The sequence below is a fragment of the Pelobates fuscus genome, chromosome 12 (genome assembly GCF_036172605.1).
Source record: "Pelobates fuscus isolate aPelFus1 chromosome 12, aPelFus1.pri, whole genome shotgun sequence".
NCBI lineage: Eukaryota > Metazoa > Chordata > Amphibia > Anura > Pelobatidae > Pelobates > Pelobates fuscus.
This window is the reverse complement of record NC_086328.1, coordinates 123,619,300-123,638,044: the sequence shown is the minus strand read 5'-3', so window position 1 is coordinate 123,638,044 and position 18,745 is coordinate 123,619,300. Positions and strand designations below refer to the sequence as shown.

The 18,745-nt window shown below is 39.0% G+C and overlaps 1 protein-coding gene across 1 annotated transcript in view; it reads left to right on the top strand.

The window, feature by feature from the left end:
• LOC134578371 (hatching enzyme 1.2-like) overlaps positions 1-12,261 on the top strand; it is a 28,039-nt gene extending 15,778 nt beyond the window's left edge. Inside the window, exons 2-13 of the mRNA XM_063437360.1 lie at positions 3,296-3,323; positions 4,487-4,550; positions 5,209-5,345; positions 5,821-5,938; positions 6,085-6,263; positions 7,028-7,112; positions 7,639-7,766; positions 9,882-9,997; positions 10,372-10,582; positions 10,869-10,987; positions 11,718-11,931; positions 12,160-12,261. Coding sequence (XP_063293430.1) covers positions 3,296-3,323; positions 4,487-4,550; positions 5,209-5,345; positions 5,821-5,938; positions 6,085-6,263; positions 7,028-7,112; positions 7,639-7,766; positions 9,882-9,997; positions 10,372-10,582; positions 10,869-10,987; positions 11,718-11,931; positions 12,160-12,173 — 1,413 coding nt within the window. The 3' untranslated portion in view covers positions 12,174-12,261. The remainder of the gene's footprint in view (positions 1-3,295; positions 3,324-4,486; positions 4,551-5,208; positions 5,346-5,820; positions 5,939-6,084; positions 6,264-7,027; positions 7,113-7,638; positions 7,767-9,881; positions 9,998-10,371; positions 10,583-10,868; positions 10,988-11,717; positions 11,932-12,159) is intronic.
• The last annotated feature ends 6,484 nt before the right edge of the window (positions 12,262-18,745 follow it).

The following is an 18,745-nucleotide window of genomic DNA, read 5'->3' as shown; positions in this document are numbered from 1 at the left end:
TCGCTGTTTGAGGTCTTGCTATTTAAGGTGGCTTTTGTATGGGCCTTTTTCGGGGCATTTCGGGTGAGCGAGATTGTGAGTGGGAGTAAGCTTAGGCAAGGGGGTCTTCAGTTCGAGGACGTGGACTTGAGGGTAGCAGAAGTAGCTATTCGGCTACGGCGCTCGAAGACTGATGTCTTTGGGAGAGGTCGGACGATTAAGCTGTCTGCTATTCCTCAGGTGGAGGCTTGCCCGGTGGGCTGTGCTCAGCGATATGTGGAAGTCCTTTTTTCGCCATGCTGACGGCTCGGCGTTGTCGAGGTTCCAATTCACCAGGGTGTTTAAGTTGGGTTTGGAGCGCTTGGGCATGGATCCCTCGCAATTTGGCACCCACTCGTTCAGGATCGGGCGGTACAATTCAGGTTGGCCGTGGTTATAAGTTATTTCTTTTCTTTTCAGGTGGAGTCGCATGGATAGTAGGCCATTCATATGTCTACTGGGCTGAACGGAGGGCTGCAGTTCGGAGACAAGGCACGCAGCTCGGCTTTCCGTTGGATGTGTTACGTGTGTTGTGGTTTGGTTTTCGGGGTTATGGTTGGAGAGATACGTGTTTGGATTTATTTCGGAGGATAGGGCAGGGGGAAGTCCCCGATTTCATATTGTTCCACACGGGGGGGAATGATTTTGGGTTGGTCCCGCAAAGGGAATTAGTTCGTTGGATTAAAAGGGACTTGGAAAATTTGAGGTCTTTGATCCCCGGGGTGGTTATTGTTTGGTCGGAAACGGTACCGCGTTTCCATTGGCGTCATGCGAGGGATTTCGCAGCGATGGCAAGATATAGACGGAAGTTCAATAAGTTGTTGGCGATTTTTATTAAGAGATCTGGGGGGGTAGTTGTGCGGCACAGGGAGCTGGAGGATATGTTACCGGGATACTTCCGGCGTGATGGGGTGCATTTGTCTGATGTGGGTTTGGATTTCCTTAATTTGGGCTTTCAGGATGGTTTGCGGCAGGCTTTGTTTATTCGGGGTGGGGGCGCCCAGGAGGCTTGAGGGGTCAAGCTCTGTGCTGTGGCGGGGGATGGTTTAGTTTAATTGGGGGTAGGTCGGTTTTTGGTAAGTGGGATAGGTCAAGAGGAATACTTACCTTTAGATTTGGTGGTAGGTTCGAGCTCGGCGGTAGCTACGAACCTGGGGGTGTAGGGGTGTCTCGGTATGCCCCTACACTGGAAATGGATGCCCTTGGTGGCTGGGACAATGGTGTAGGGGTGTCTTGGTATGCCCCTACAGTGGAAAGGGATGCCCTTGGTGGCTATGTTATGGTGTAGGGGTGTCTTGGTATGCCCCTACTGTGAAATGGGATGCCCTTGGTGGCTATGATAATAGTGTAGGGGTGTCTCGGTATGCCCCTACAATTGGAAATGGTTGCCCTGGGTGGCTGTGTTAATTGTTTATGTTATTTATGATATGTTACATTGTTATATGGTATTATGTAAATATGTTTGAGGTCATTGTCTGGGTATTTAGTTATGTTAATTGGGGGAATGTCTTTTCAAATGTTGGTGACAATGACCTCTTAAATTTTATATTTTAATTTTATATATTTATGTAATTAATAAAGCCGTGGAATATTTTTGCCAAATAATCCTTGTGTCTGTGTTTATTGGAGGTTAATTGGTTATAACTGGAATAGGCCAAAGAGACGACAATGCGCATGTCATGAAGCCCATGGAATAAGCAAAGCTAGGTGGAATGGGCCTTGACAGAGCTAGGAGGCAGGCCTATGGAGGAGTGTTACTTGATTGGTCAATTGAAATAAGGGGAGTGGCTTAGTCATATAAATATTCGCCATTTTAAAATTGGGTTCCATTTTAATTTGAAATCTTTACCTGTTGTTAGCTGTCCCGCCCACCCTCCCTAATGTAGTGGGTTAATGGTTAAGATTTATGACTCTCCCGTTTTGTCACGGCGGCGGGGGATGGTTTAGTTTAATTGGGGGTAGGTCGGTTTTTGGTAAGTGGGATAGGTCAAGAGGAATACTTACCTTTAGATTTGGTGGTAGGTTCGAGCTCGGCGGTAGCTACGAACCTGGGGGTGTAGGGGTGTCTCGGTATGCCCCTACACTGGAAATGGATGCCCTTGGTGGCTGGGACAATGGTGTAGGGGTGTCTTGGTATGCCCCTACAGTGGAAAGGGATGCCCTTGGTGGCTATGTGATGGTGTAGGGGTGTCTTGGTATGCCCCTACTGTGAAATGGGATGCCCTTGGTGGCTATGATAATAGTGTAGGGGTGTCTCGGTATGCCCCTACAATTGGAAATGGTTGCCCTGGGTGGCTGTGTTAATTGTTTATGTTATTTATGATATGTTACATTGTTATATGGTATTATGTAAATATGTTTGAGGTCATTGTCTGGGTATTTAGTTATGTTAATTGGGGGAATGTCTTTTCAAATGTTGGTGACAATGACCTCTTAAATTTTATATTTTAATTTTATATATTTATGTAATTAATAAAGCCGTGGAATATTTTTGCCAAATAATCCTTGTGTCTGTGTTTATTGGAGGTTAATTGGTTATAACTGGAATAGGCCAAAGAGACGACAATGTGCATGTCATGTTCTCCTGGCATGGGATCAATGCCAATGCATTTTTACCTAAATTTATCTAAATTTTTTGTAAAGACAAACCACAATTTGTAGGGAAAGTTCTATTCCTATACTGCATTTCTGGACACTTGCTTGGGTCTTGAGACCGTGATTTGTATAAGTGGAGGAAAAAAAATATATAATTATTTCATGGGGTTTTATAAAGTGTGATAAAGTGATAAAGAATGATAAACAAGATGCAATGTATGTACAAAAAAAATGAATATAAAAGTGTAAATAGCTAGTGCAAATATATATTTATACTTGGTTTTTTTTTTCAATTAAAAAGCATCTGAAAATATTACAGCCATAATGTTGGGCTATGTAAACTTGTAACGGTTACAAACAGTATCCTTGTACCATAGTAAAATTGATATAGACCACAGAATAAAGAAAGTTGTGGCAAGAAAAACATAAATTCATTAAATTTCTTACAAAATATTGTCACGAGCTGTGACATTCTGTCACACAAGTCATTATCCATTTGATCTGGTCAGTTCCAATTTCCGTTTAAACTCACCAAGGGAGCGTTGGGTTAGGGAGCACCAGCCGTGGTCCTCTTGCAGTTTTAGAGACTATATTGGTGTTTTAATAGAATGTAATTTAATCTAGGATCTAAGTGCTATAAAATCCACCATACGTACCACGCAACTTTATTTTTTATTTTCAGATTTCATCTTCAGTTGACACCTCTGTCGGTGAGTTCGTAATTGACGAGGAGGTATATTTAATGGTACCGTATGCATACAGCTGAAACCTTCAGAGAAATTTTACATTTGTGTCTTATGAACAGCTGTATAAAGATACTATTTTAGAAAAAAAATAAATGCATCAAATCTCAGAATAAAATGGAATGTCATTGAAAAAAATTATACATTATTGAAAAATTTACATAAAACACACGGAATGTCGGGAGGGTTAGTTAGCTAACAATGTCCAATCATTGGTCACTGTATATTTCCCCTCTCATCAGAACGCCCATATGAACCAGACTATAATTTTACCACCCTATAGGGTGAGATTTCTGCCTTCAACGGATAAAGATACTGGAAGTTGAGTAAACAATTTCTTATTAAGGAAACAAGTGTGGTAAACCTACTGTATCGGTTGCTACCCTTGTAGATGCCTCTTTTACCCCTTCTGCCATGCTCACAGCCAGCTGTTGAGGTGTGCAAGCACCACAGCACCCCAGCAACCAAGCATGCGCAAAGGAGATCGTTTGAGGTGACCACCACTCAGACATTATGTTAGACTAATTGACATAGAAGGTAAATATTTTCACATGGCACAGCTGCTGTTGTAGTGTTTATTCCTGGGCAGTAGGCAAGATCCAATCCAGGATCGCTGGTGGAAGTATGACATTACTGTCACAGCATTGAGCAATCTGCGTGTAGGCAGAGCTTGGCTACTTACTGAGACAGCAAACTGCAGGAACAAAAAGGATACTAGGGCAAAATGTACACAACAATAACAAATGCAGCACAAAGCACATTTTTATTTGCTAACCACTCATATATCTACTGATGATACTGGACTTAGAATAATATGGAAATAAGGTAGACAGATAGAGATTGGAATGAGTTTGCATGGGGGCGGAAGGGGTTTAAGATGTTCTGTATTATTAGCAGAATTTTGGAAAGAGTTTAACAAGGGCATGGAATTCCAAGTTTTATTGGAAATGGTGGCACACACATGATTTAGCAAGAAATGTTATACACCTCTCTTGCTTCCTAATATTCAAAATAATCAGGAATTTGGTTTGCTGGCTTTCATACTCTATAAATATAAATAAATAAAAATTAAATTTTCTCTACCTAAAAGGAATTTTATATTAAAGGCTGATCAGTTTGATTCTGTGCAGGAGGAAGTAACATTGAAGATGAAGAGGACATGTTTAGTGTCATCGCTAAACATAACAAAGGCAAGTTTGACGCACAACCTGTACTTTGACAATATACGTGAAACCCATATGTTAAAAAAAATAAAATTGGGGAAAAAAAGTTACAATGTAATGAACCCCCCTTTACTTTAGCATCAGTGAATCACCCTTCATTCAACTAATTTAAATGTCTTTAGAGACCTGATGAAACTGCCCATCTCTTCCTAGATAATTCCCACTGTGCACCTGTCCATTATATTAGAGCCTCCAGTGGGTTTGGCAGGGTATGGTACTCGCTTGTTGGTATAGGCGAAAAAACAAAAAAAGGCCAACATGAATTTATGGAGGTCCTCACAAGTTGACAGTGGAAAATACACCACACATGCAGGAAGGTGACCAGGAGAAGACAGCGGGCTTTGGCACTACATTTGCTAACTGGTTGCAGACGTTGACACAATTTGTGAATGAAAGATTCCTGCAACCAGTCTTATTCTGGTCACCCTCCTGCACAGAGGCTATGAAGGAGAACCTTAGACTAGCAGAGAATAATGGGCAGTTGTGTTGGTGGCAGTACCCAATTCAGAAGTGGAGTTTGTGGATACATTGATCAAGTGGTTTGCGGTTAAACTCATTTTCTGGGTAGGTTCACATTTGGAGATAATTATTGCACAGATTAATAAAAACATGTTCCATTACAAAGGCAGTAAGAAGCTGATGACTCAAGGGGATATTGCTGTGCGTTTAAGTCGCAGTGCTCTTGGTTGTCCTTCGAAGTCTTGCTTCTGGCCTAAATCCGTCATGGGGATTGTTAACATTCCATACACACTATCATCTGACTACGGTAAGTCCAACCTCCACTCCCTTATTGTGGTTTGTTAACAGATCAATACTGGACATTGCAGTTGAAATAAGAAGTTAGCATATCACTGCTATCTAAATATGGGGGAAATTTTAAATTTATAATAAGGAAGTGTAAATTACATTAGAAAAATGGCAAATGACAGAATGGGCCATGGGTGCCTGGGGAACTACCAGCTTTAGCTAAATCACTTAAATTGACATTTAAAGGCTGTCAGCTGAACAAAGTGTCTGAGGCCGGTTGTACGCATCACAATATGAAAGTAAAAATGTAGTGGAATAAATAAAAAAGGAAATTCACGTATGGGGCATTTATGTGGATTGAAGAAATAAGTAAAATGCGTTCCACAAAGCAGGCCCCCGTGACTTTATTTTGTAATATACACATAGGCAAATCTGTTGCAGACAAATAAAAATCAGATAAGACAAAGAATTCTTCCTTGTTTCATCCTCTCCAGCACCTGCGGATACTATGGTTATATTGTCTGCAATGCAAGAATATGCAACTTTGACCTGTGTACACTTCACAGAACGAAAAACAGAGGTAGACTATGTCCAGATTCGATCTGTTGATGGGTAAGGAGAAATTCAAAACCAAAAACTCGAGGTTGAAGGTTATAAGTGCACTGATCAGAATAAAAAAAAAAGGAAAGAAAATTTTGTTTGTCAATCTTGTCTCAAATGTCCCTGAAATCTGCCTTGTGTCTTTACCCTCTTATAAGATGCTGGTCCTATCTGGGCAGGATCGGAGGTCCTCAGGATCTGTCCTTGCTGAAGTCCAGCTGTGTATTGAAGGGTATAGTGCAACATGAGCTGAACCATGTGCTAGGCTTTGTCCACGAACACACAAGAAGTGACCGCGACAGCTACGTGGACATCGTTTGGGCAAACATTGCAAATGGTAGTCACTTCATGACCGAAAAAAAAAAAATTGGGAAAACTATTCTCTAGATTATTAATTAAAAGCAAAATATCTAAATCCTAGAGAGAAAATAAACAGAAAACAGCTGTGATTTATGCTTTGTACATTAAATATAGTACTGATTTAAGGAGCAGTTAGAAAATACAAATTCTAACAAAGAACACAACCAGTATTAAAATACTCCAGTGCTAAAAGTGGGCAGTTTTATAGTACGATTTTGGAGGCCATAGACTACATGGTATTTTTGACAGTGGGTTTCCAGCCAGTATACCATGTACCTCGAGCTACCTCAAAGTATGCCTCCAGCAAGTTAACTCCGTTGCTATAATAGGGTACATGCCGCACTTAAGAGGTTTTCAATAAATATCAGCATTAAAATTGGGATTCCCATTAATAGGTCAACATTTGGCTACAAGTATGCAACCCATTTTAGTATAGTATAGACAAAATATGATATTTATAATCAGATAATAAAACAATAAAAAATAATATAGAGGGTTGAAGACCACTGTTCTAGAACATCCATAACTCCCTAAACATTCAATGAATCACACTCATGATTCAGCATATAACATAAAAATACAAAAAATGTAAACATGACCTACACCATGCAGGAGTTGGACAGCTATAGAGGCACGCTGGCTTCCTATGGGAATATTGTAATCTTTGCCTTTTCGTGTATACGTTTTCAATATGTTATGTGATATGTATGTAGTCATAACACAATCTGAGTTAATGTGCAGGTTATGCGAGCAACTTTGAGTCAGAACGAGACACCAACAACCTGTTTTCACCGTATGATTATACATCTGTAATGCACTATGGCCGGTAAGTGATCACAAAACCTTTGACTAAGAAAACTGGAGTAAAGTCACAAGACATGTTTGCTGCTGGGAATTAAAACTGAATCTGGCTATATAATGAGTCAGACCCAAAATCAAGGCTTGGCAAAGGCCGGCAATGCTAGATATGTTTGGTGGAACGAGCAGTCATAAAATATGGTTTGTCAAGTCCAAAATATTGATTCATAGTGTCTAGAATTGTGTAAATTACATTGCACCTTAATCAAGCATAGGGTCGGACATTAACTTAACATTAGAGACAGAAGAATCAACAGACTTTGTATTGGGGAGTTGAGGGAGGCATGTTCAGATCAGAGAAGCATTTATAGAAAAGGGAAAATCATGTGAAGATAATATGTGGAATAAATGGTTAAACTGTTGGTAAACTTGTGAACTGTTCACAAACCTACTTATATGAAATCCTTACATTAAGATTGATTATGCAAAGATCAGCATATGGTTTTTAAATGTATAAACACATGATCCCTACCAGCCAAACTTTGTTTCCACAGATACGCTTTTAGCAATGGTCAGGGTCAACCCACCATCAATCCAAAACCTGATGCCACTGTACCTATTGGACAGAGATATGGACTGAGTAGCTTGGACCTCCTGAAGATAAACCGTCTCTATGAGTGTGGTGAGTAACTCAAGGATTTTTATTATCATTTATATTATTCAACCATGATTTATTATAAGCATTGTAGCAAAAGGAAATACCCCAAACCATGAACTTGGATTCCTACCTAATAGCAGAAAGGTTAACAAAGGAAAACATTGGGTATCAAATGTATAAATGGTCAGGGTTTGATATTTCATCATACCCATCATTTAAAGGTATCCAGGAGAATCTAATTATATTATGAGGAAACTGTGCACTGTGATCAATGCATGATTGATCACCACTAAGCAGAGAGGTCACTCATTGCATGAACGGTTACCACCAAGCAGAGAGGTCACTCACTGCATGAACGGTCACCACAAAGCAGTAGAGAACAAACATTTGATTTGGGGCAAAAAGTTGGAGATTTTAGCACTGCATCCAAACTCTGCAACTTCACTGTTTGCTTAGCCATCAAGGAGACATCACGCAGCACAATAGCTACTGGGTCAAGTTTGAATATTCTGAATTGAAATTCAAAAACATTAAACAATACTCCCTTTTCAACAATGTATCTTCTGGGTAAGTAAAGGAGCAGTGCTTCTAATGCTGGCACAGCAGTGGGGAAATGTAATCCTCAACAAGTTGTCTTCCCTTGCGCTTCATGGATATGTAAGGGCAGCTGGCACCCATGCATTATTCTAAATACATCATTAGTCCTAAATGTAGACAGCTCCCACCCAGTTCAATAACAGATGCATTGACAAATCAAGCTACAACAGGTTACAAGATACAGTTAAAAGCAGAGACCACCTCGAGCTTAATTACACATGTGCGTGAAGCCATAACACTTAAAGGTACAATCTCATTGAAATGGTCTGGCTGCAGTGTTCCTGTTCCCTGAACCTTGCAATGCAGGGCCGGTGCAAGGATTTCTGTGGCCCTAGGCAGACACATACACTGACACACATAAACTCACTCAATGACACACACACACAGAAACTCACTGACAGACATACACTCACTGACAGACACACACTCACACAGACACTCACTGACAGACATACACACTTAGACACTCACTGACATACATACACTCACTCACTGACAGACACACAGGCAGACACTCACTGACAGACACACACTCACTGACACACAATTTTATTTTTTTAGGTAAATTCAGCCTCCCTACCTCCCTGGTGTCCAGTGTGGGGCAGCTCCTCACTCCTCCAGCGAGCTGTTTAGTATGCCGGAGCCGGAATAACGTCATATTCCCGGCTCCCGGCATCACAGAGGGCGCGCGAGGGAGGAGCGAGAGGCTGCAAGAAGAGCCTCCCTCGTGGCTTGCCTTCTCCTGGCTCCTCCAGTCACCGGCATTTGATGGCAGAGCAGGCACCTGTCATCAAGGTAAGAAGGTGCTCGCTCTGCCATACTGAAGGACAACTTAGGGGGCACCCTGAGGTGGCCACCTCCTGGGACCCCTGTGACAGGGCTCGAGGAGTGGCCCAGCACTGATGGGGGGAGGCTCAAGAGTCACTTGTCTAGCGTTACGGCCCAAGACAGGGGGAGTCCACCAGGAAATATCCCGGTGGGCGCCCCCACCAGGCCGACTTCACTTAACATTGACGCCAGCCCTGTTGCAATGTAAAACATTGCCGTTTTAAAGAAAGTGCAGTGTTAAGTCTGCCTCTAGTGGCTGACCACTAGAGTCACTTTCTGCATTCACACAGAGTTTAACTCTGTGCAACGACTCCGACACTCTCAGTTTGCATGAGGGTGTCCACCCCCTCTAAAAACCCAAAATGAAAAAATTGAATCCCGTGACGTTGCTCGAGGAGGAATCTGATCATGCGCCAAGGGGGAGGGGGAAGGATTTTTAACTCTTAGCACAGAGACAGAGCGACAACACAGTGTTAGGAGTAGTGTTATATTTCTAACACTATAGTGTTACTTTAACTCTTTCAGTTATGATGCTAGAATCATTTACTCTAGTATCTCTTGTATCACCCAAAAATTAAAGTTGGGCTAAATGAGCAACTTGAAATGGCATTCATCAATGGAGACTAATTAAAAGTATTTATTTACGCACGATACCTGATCATTTAATTGCTGTGTGTTATCACCTGTGACATTAATTAAAGACTCAATTCCCAGATATCTGCAGTTTTTTGCTTACTGAGCCTTCTGGATCCCTGAGCTCTGCGAATATGGACACAGTTTCATTGAATAAATCAGTCTGCGTTTGGCTTATCCGTGCGCCTGCAACAAAGGTATTTTTGTCATGCTTAAGGCAAGAGGCAGATTTACCATGTACACACTGCTAAACTTTGAAAAGTATAGTTTCAGTAAAACAAAACTTAGATCCAATGTTAGCCTATTTTTATGAAATCAGAACAATGTTGATGGAAAATTTATAAATAGCAATTATGTGGCAAAGTTGTAAAATTAGAGCAGTCGTCATAGATATAGAACGCTGATATAGGGCAGGGATAGGCAACCTTCGGCACTCCAGATGTTGTGGACTACATCCCCCGTGATGCTCTAATATATTCTTTGCACACACCCCAAGCCATTGGCCCAGCTTAAATTGTATTTCTTATTTGAGTTGATTTTTAGTATGTTTACAGGTATCTTTGCGTTGCAGATTTATTTGCAATTTAGAACCCTTCACACGGTTTCTGGATCCTCTGGCTACATGAAAGTTTATGATGGAGTCAGCAAGACATACCCTGTGCTGCTAAGCAGAGCGTTTCAGGGGGGAGTAGACCTCCCTCCGCTGGTGACCTCTGGGAACTTGATGTTGCTTGAGTTCTCAAGAATTGGATCTTCATCTTTCACAGCCTCGTACTCTACAGGTAAAGATTCATGTTGGTACCCGCATTCTTTAGTGTAAGTATTTTTCCAGAGAAAGAGGTTGGACTAGAGGTCTGTCCATGCTTGTCTGAGCAGGGCTCTGATCCAGACTTGCAATGAGCAGTACCTTCACAATGTTGAAGTGAAGAGCGATAATAACCCATCCAGTCCACCAGGAAACCATTAATATAGTTCTGAATGCTGTTCCCTTATGTTGAATGGGTAGGACAGACTTCGATGTGCCTTCAGTAAATTTTCTGCTTGTGAAATTTATAATTATCTTTAAAGTTACCTGTGGGGAAACGGCAACATCTGTTAATGGAATCCTGTCATCCCCTGGATACCCCATAAGGTATCCGGCGTCCACAGACTGCACCTGGACTATTGTGGCTGCTGTTGGCTACAGGGTAAGTGTAAAGCAAATTTATATAAAAAAATAAATTCATTAAAAATTAAACACTAATTAAAAAAGAGTATTATGGGTTTATTCACTGAATTTGTGTTAATATGTTGAAAGCCAAACTGCAAATTTTAAGTTACAAATAGCCACATTGTGGCCATATAGAAAAAGCATTATTTGGGGTAACATGCAATATTTAATAGTTGTTTCAGGAGCTTAAAATTATCAAAGTATATACATAATGCACAGAAAATGTAAGCATATTTTAAAAAATGTTATAAGCCAAATTAACATAAAATAAATATATAACATGTCATGTTTGTGGGGGAGGAGAAGATTTAGTACACGATGTGGCCACATTGTGTTTAAGAACACCACTTTTTCTAGTTGCCCTCTTATATCTACATTTTAAATTTTTAACCCCTTAAGGACACATGACATGTGTGACATGTCATGATTCCCTTTTATTCCAGAAGTTTGGTCCTTAAGGGGTTAAAGATGTGAGAAATACGTTCATGTGACCCAAGAAATTCTCCTACACCATAAGTGTTTTTCAAGACACTTCCAGAGCACCTGTGCGCTTTGGGTGCTTGTCAAAAGCAAAACCTAAATTTTCTCTGTGCTCGGATATTGAGGAATATTAAAGCAATGATCAAATCAAGACCAAAATCACTGGGTAGAAAGTTTGCCAGCAAAGGATTTAAGAGTTGTGGGTCTGTTACAATGTATCCCTGCAGATTTTACTGGAGTTTACTTTCTTTTCACTGGAGACATCGCGAAACTGTGTTTATGACTACTTGGCCATCTATGATGGGTCTTCATCTGGACCGGAGAAAGTCTGCGGTGCCAAAAAGATTTCCGCGCTAGTCTCCACGGGGAGTTGGCTAATGCTGCAGTTCCACAGTGACAAAACAGTGCAGTGTGTTGGGCTTCAGGCAAAGTTCAGTTGGGGTGAGTAAAGAAAAAAATAAACATGTAGCAATAAAACAGTTATAGCAAAGAAAAACAATATTGTAGTGTCTTACAATCAAGTTCAAGTTTTTTTCCCACAGTATGTATTGCATTTACATTCTAGAATCAGAACACGATTAAGTTTTAACATCTTTATGTCCAATTTATTTACATACAATGTAGTCTATGAATGTTGATCAGATTTGATTTTACTTTTCCTCTCCCTAGTTTCATCACCGTGAATCAGGAGGCAGCAGTCAGACTGTATGAAAGATTCTGAATATGAGCACTGAACAAACGCTGAATGGTAAATAAAATGGCATGAGTCACAATCTGACCCAACTGCCAAAATCTATGCCAACCGATGACTTTTAAATGTTCTTTCAAGGAAAGATATCGTCCAGCAATTAGAATGTCCGTGGAAGATAGAAACTTTATAGAGTACACTCAGATCACTTGTAGGAGATACAAAACTGTAGATAGACTGATAATTAAAATTCTCAGGGGCTGGACTTCTGTAGTGCAGTGGTTCCCAATCACTTATTGGACCACATTGTACTTCAATGTGAGAAGTGTTTCTAAGACACTTCTATTTTCTTAAAATTTGGTAAGGTTGCAAAAGAAAAGGTTTTTGTTAAAGTAGATATGCATATGTCTACCTAAGTTGACTTGCTAGTTGTGTTTACCAGTTGAGAATCAAGATTTTAAGGTAGGACACTTATTAAAAGAACTGCATTTGGCTCATAACAGCCCAAAAGTCAATGTTTATGGCACAAGACACATTAAGATGACATGAGACTCATTGGAACCCATTGACTTAGTATACGCTTAGAGTACAATTTCCATACAATTCTTAAAATGTGTGTTAAATGGAACTCTGTACAATGTCCTTTACCGTTCCAAATATTTAAAGAACATTAACTGAAGCCATTTTAGTGTATAAATTATGCCCCAGCAGTCTCAATGCTCAATCTTCTGCCATTTAGGAGTTAAATAACTTTGTTGATGCAACCCTAGCCACACCTCCATGCATGAGACTTACACAGCCTTCCTAAACACTTGCTGTGAAGAGTCATCCAAAGTTTATACTTCCTTTATTGTAAATTCTGTTTGATCTAGAATTTCTTATCTCCTGCTCTGGGAATAGCTTGCTAGACCCTGCAGGAGCCTCGTGTGTAATTAAAGTTCAATTTACAGAGCAGGAAATAAAAAATGTAAGTAAGTTAAAACTGATTAAAAAAGAAACAATTTTGTTTCCATGCAGGCTGTGTGAGTCTCAGTCAGAGGAGGTGTGGCTAGGGCTGCATAAACAGAAGCAAAAGTGATTTAACTCCTAAATGGCAGAGAATTGAGCAGTGAGACTGCAGAAGCATGATCTATACACCAAATCTGCTTCATTAAGCTGAAGTTGTTTTGGTGACTATAGTGTCCCTTGAATGTCAGGTCAGTCATAGTAGAAACCACCTGGACTAACAAAGACCATCATCTCCTGCTGCTCAAATGGCACTAATAATCATACAATTGCAAGGTTGATGCTTTGGAGAATGGGCAAAACAGGCAAGAGTATATCGGAGAATGCCAAGTTACGCAATTGTTACAAATTAGTCATAAGTATAAACAGTGCATTAAACCACACAATATTAAATACATGGATTATACGTACGGACTGGATGACTGTTTCCTCTGTCCTCCATGCAATGATTACACAGCTGTATCCGCTAAGGACTAGAAGAAAAAGGTCTACTCCAGGTAGTATAAAGTATATGTTGATACAATAAGATCATTACTTGCAGAAAACCCTAAAGCATAAAAACATGCACTTAGAACTTTTAAGGAAATACACGTGGATATCACTGATGCTGAAAAAGAGAATGGTACAATACCAGAGAAACAAGCCACCTTTTCCAGCTACTGGGCAAATGTTAACTGGTTCTCCACTTAGATTTAGTTGCGAGTTGATGCTGGTTCACACTCTAATGCAGAACAGTTTTGAGTACAACAGCACTGGGACTGAGAATGATCGATCTGTCTGGCTTAACCCTAAGTGTCCAGCAAATCACTCTATCGAAAAGGTTTTATGCTCTGGTACCAGCTTGTAATAGGTTTGAGTGGTCAGAAAGCATTTACCTATTTGCTCATAAACCTGGTCTTCATAATTAAATAAGGAATGAACAAAAAGCTAGATCCATGGGGCTCTCAGTTATGGAATGATTACCTATGTTGACCTCAATGGTTTACGATATTGTTCTATGCCTACCATGCCCCATATGCCGATCTATACCTAAAATCCATCCTTATGTTAGGATTAAATGATACATTTGTGGACATGGTATGTATCTCGTAGATGCCAGCATGATTCCAGTTGACACAATGTGTAGTCTGTCTTAGGAGAATGTAAAGGTCTCGGGGAGTTGAAAGACAATCCTGACATAAAACCATATGATAAAAGGTGGCAACAGTAGTCATGGAGTAATGTAGATATATTAAAATTGTTAAGGCACTCTTACATGACATGAGGTTTTACCACACGACCTTACCTTACAGTATCTGTCGAGAACACCTTATCAGACAAATTAATCAGCAAGGATAAAGATGTCTTTACAATGACTTGTAAGCCATTTATCTTGACATGGTCTGTCTAAAGTGCATAAAAACATATTGAACCCTTTAAGGACACCCGTTGACCCTGGAACTGATAAGGTATTTAAACAGTTTGAGAGTTTGCCCTCTTACTTGAGGAATGCTACACAAATACTACAGGAAAACCTAAAGGTACCTAACGGTGCTTTGCTATACAGCTAAGATGTATAGCTCAATACTACACGAACAGGGAGGAAAACATGTACAGCCTCGTGCATGCTGGTATAGTACACATATAATGCTATATACGAAAAGATAGGAAAAAAAGATAGGAAAAAAAAGAGGGATGGAACAGTGCTGGGTATCTACAGGGGAAGGCATCACACCTAAACAGGTAAATTCTCTCCTAAAAACCCCAAAGAAATGGTAGAAATACAAAACAATACGGTGCGCCAATGGGTAAGGGATAAAATAAGGATAAATAAGACAGTAAAAATGGAGTAAAATATACAAAGTCTAATGGTGACAGTAAAACATATATTCAAAAACAAAAGTCCAAGATAAAAGTCTTATTGACAATAAAACGTGTAAGCCTGGTAGGGTTTGCTTGTATCCTCAGGTTTGTGTACCATCCAGATGTTTGGAATCCAGGGACATATAAGAAAAAAGAAAAGCTCCAATAGTGTAATACGTTCAGAATAAAATATAGCTGAGCAAAAGGAAATCCAAGTGGTCTACTCACATGGAATAGAGCTAAAACCAGCTCTAGTATAGTGCGCTTGCAGTGGATTTGATTCCCCAGTTCAGGGATATCGATGGGAGGTGTCAGTCAGCAGATATCTTAGCAGCAGGGTATATGTAAAAATAAAAAAGTGCAACAATAGTGCCCTCTGTATAAAATATAATGAACCAGGAGTAAAAATAAGTAAGTTATACTCACATTTGCCTGAGCAGATAGCCCGCTCAGTATAATCAGCGTAGGGGGTAAGTTCCCCACATGTGATACTTGGTGAGGTCTTCGCTGGAAAGATAAAATCAGGATGCCAGGTAACAAAAGAAAAAAGGTATATGGCACAATCTATTTGTAAAAAATGGCCAAAACCTTTATTATAACAGAAAGTAATGTAATCTACAACGCTTTTCACCCACAATGGTCTTTATCAAGTGGTAATCAAGCAAATATCTGGCATACACAGTCTTATATAGGGTCACATACAGGATAAAATCAAAATTGGCGGTAGAATGACGTCATGATCACGTGATTGTGATCATGACAAATAGTACTACATTTAAAATAGTAAAGAAACCTTATATTTCGTAAAATATATAGATAAAGATGTTGGATGTTGATAGTGATAACATGATATAAAAAACAAGGTTAAAAAATAAATAAAACGGGTAAAAGTTGAATGGGCATGAAGGGGTAGTGGCGAGCTGACATCACGTACGGGCATCATGCATGCAGAAATCCTGGGAAGTGTAGCGAAGAGAACTGGGGACAGGATGCAGGTTGCATCAGCCAAGATCGTGTGGGATGTGGGCAGTACTCAGAAGAGTGAACATTGGAGAGAAGAGATCAGGCTGATAAAATAATCAGTGATAAACAGAGGAGTGTGTTTCTATACTATAAACTCTAAAGTTATGTAAAAAAATATAACCCAAACCAAGACACAAAACGAAGGGTCCTGATAGGGCGCTGGGGGTCTCGTGACCACTACCGGCGGCCATATTGGTTGGGGAAAGTAAAAGTGAAATAAGAAAATATAAAGAAGGGATCATACTGATAAAATAATCAGTAGTAAAATGAGGAGTACGTTTCTGTGCACTATAAGAGAACAATATTTTTAAACTATGGAAAAAACATAACCCAAACCAAGGGGCAAAACGAAGAGTGCTGATAGGAGGCCAGGGGTCACGTGACCACTCCCGGTGGCCATATTGGTAAGGGAAAATTAGAATGAAATAATAAGAAAAAGATAGAGTAGACAGGCAAAGATACCTGGGTAAAAATAAAAGTGGAAGTAAAGGAAATATTGGAAATACAGGGAAAGGGGTGCTGCATAGGGAACAGACAATACAGAAAAAGAAATATGGGACTAGATGGAGACAGAGAATAACAATATTAATATTAAAATAAAATAAAGTATAAAAAAATAATAAATACAAAAAAACATGTGCTAATATATGAAAAGAATAAAAAATAAATAAAAATAAAATAAAATTTGAAAGACATTGATGAAGAAATGTAAAAAATAATAATTAAGAGTTATAAAAAATTAAAAAAGGTCTAAGACCCGCTGGGACTAAAGTTCTTAAATTAAAAACCCACTGCATCTCTTTTTTACCTAAAATATTGCGAATATTGCCTCCTCTACGAAAAGATTAGCTTTATTTGTCTTCTAATCTGCTATCCTAGCCTTTGCACTACATGCATCTTTATTTTAACCCTGTTTGTGACCATATTTCCTATGACAGTATATTTAGCCCTGATTGTTTGCTAAACATGGTCTTCTGGAAAAAAGAATACAAGTCACTATACACATATAGACTGTGTCAATGGCACCTGGGCCCTCTTGTGTACAAAGTAGGGTAATGTTTCTAAAATAATCAGATATATAGATATAGATTGGATTGATTAGCAATTTGCCATATGAGTAATTTTAAAAGCTCTTATTTATATTAAATCAATTATATCCAATACATCCCTTAAAAATTCCTGACCATTTAAGAAATATATATATATATATAAAAATATATATATATATTTTATTTATTTATAAAATATTTTACCAGGAAAGATACATTGAGATTTCTCTCGTTTTCAAGTATGTCCTGGGTCCACAAATCATTGCATTGTTACAGTTAGTGTACAATAAAATACAAATACAATATTAATATACAATATATACAAAATGTAGAAGTAGAAGTTATGGATATGTTATAATATATATATATTTTTTTTAATTTATTTATTTATTTTAAATACATAGGTTATTAAACATTCATAACTTCTATAACTTCTAGTAAGAAGTGTGGAGTGTTAAATCAGATACTATTAAGCATTGTGTACATCTGTAATTGTACCTTATATTCTTTCAAAGTTAAGGAAAGTGTACAGTGCTGCGCTAACTATATTAGAGTCTTTTACGGTTGACCTATTTTTAACATTTAGCCTTAACAGGTTAATTTGTCTTGCCTATTCCGACTTAATGTCTCTATTTGATACTTTAGGGTTCTTACAGAGAGAATACTGTATTTGAGTATGTTAGGGCGTTACTTGTTGAGTCTGTCCAAGGGACAAGGGTGGACACGACTCTGGCCATGACTGATGTGTAGGCAGTGCTAGCCCAGATGATGCTGCGGCCACGGATATAAAAACACAACTGTATCAGGATGCCAGTCCAACTCATGACTAAAGGCACCAGCGAGCACCGAAACATCAAGTCAAGCCATAGAATGTTTTTAACATTAGTTGACGTGCCTGTAGGAGGTAGAACGTATAGTGGATAAGGGTGGTGGAATCTAATGCAGCAAATTCTGGGTACTGCCTCAAAGCAGCGAGGGGAAAGCAGGCTTGTCTCGAAAGATTTAAATTTAGGAGTTTACCTTTTAAGCATTCTTTTCCTATATTGTAATACTATGCAAATGTAAGCCCAAAAACATTATCCCAGATTAGAATAGCTTTGTGAACTCTTTTCCAACTCTTATCACATTTTTTGATGGCTGATTCATTCAAATTTTATTACATTACTCAGCTGACCTTTGGTAATACTTGCAGGTGAATGCCTCACCTTGTGCCTGACTTTCTCATATCTTATTCAATTAGTGAGACTTCATCTCTTGCTAGATAACCTCATTTGTAATTAAGCTTTTTTTTTAAGGTTGTTTTTCCATGAACGATGATCTTTACATATTAAAATTTAGCTCACCATTAGGGAGGGTTTAGTTTACGGACCCTAAAAAAAATCCTCTCTCAATAAGGGTCATATCAATGCTTGAATTTACAACCAGCTCTAATTATTCACTACATCACCTTCAGTTTTCCATCTACAGACTACCTACAGTGGGTGCACCAATTATTGTGAATTTAATTTACATCTTTAACTGGTCTTGGATGTATTTCATATTTTTGCTAGAGGTGTTGTAGTGTACTCATTACTGTGATATTTTTTTAGCAGAATTTAGACATTTATCTCCTTTCTTAATACCTTAGAAACCTACCTTTACTGTGAGA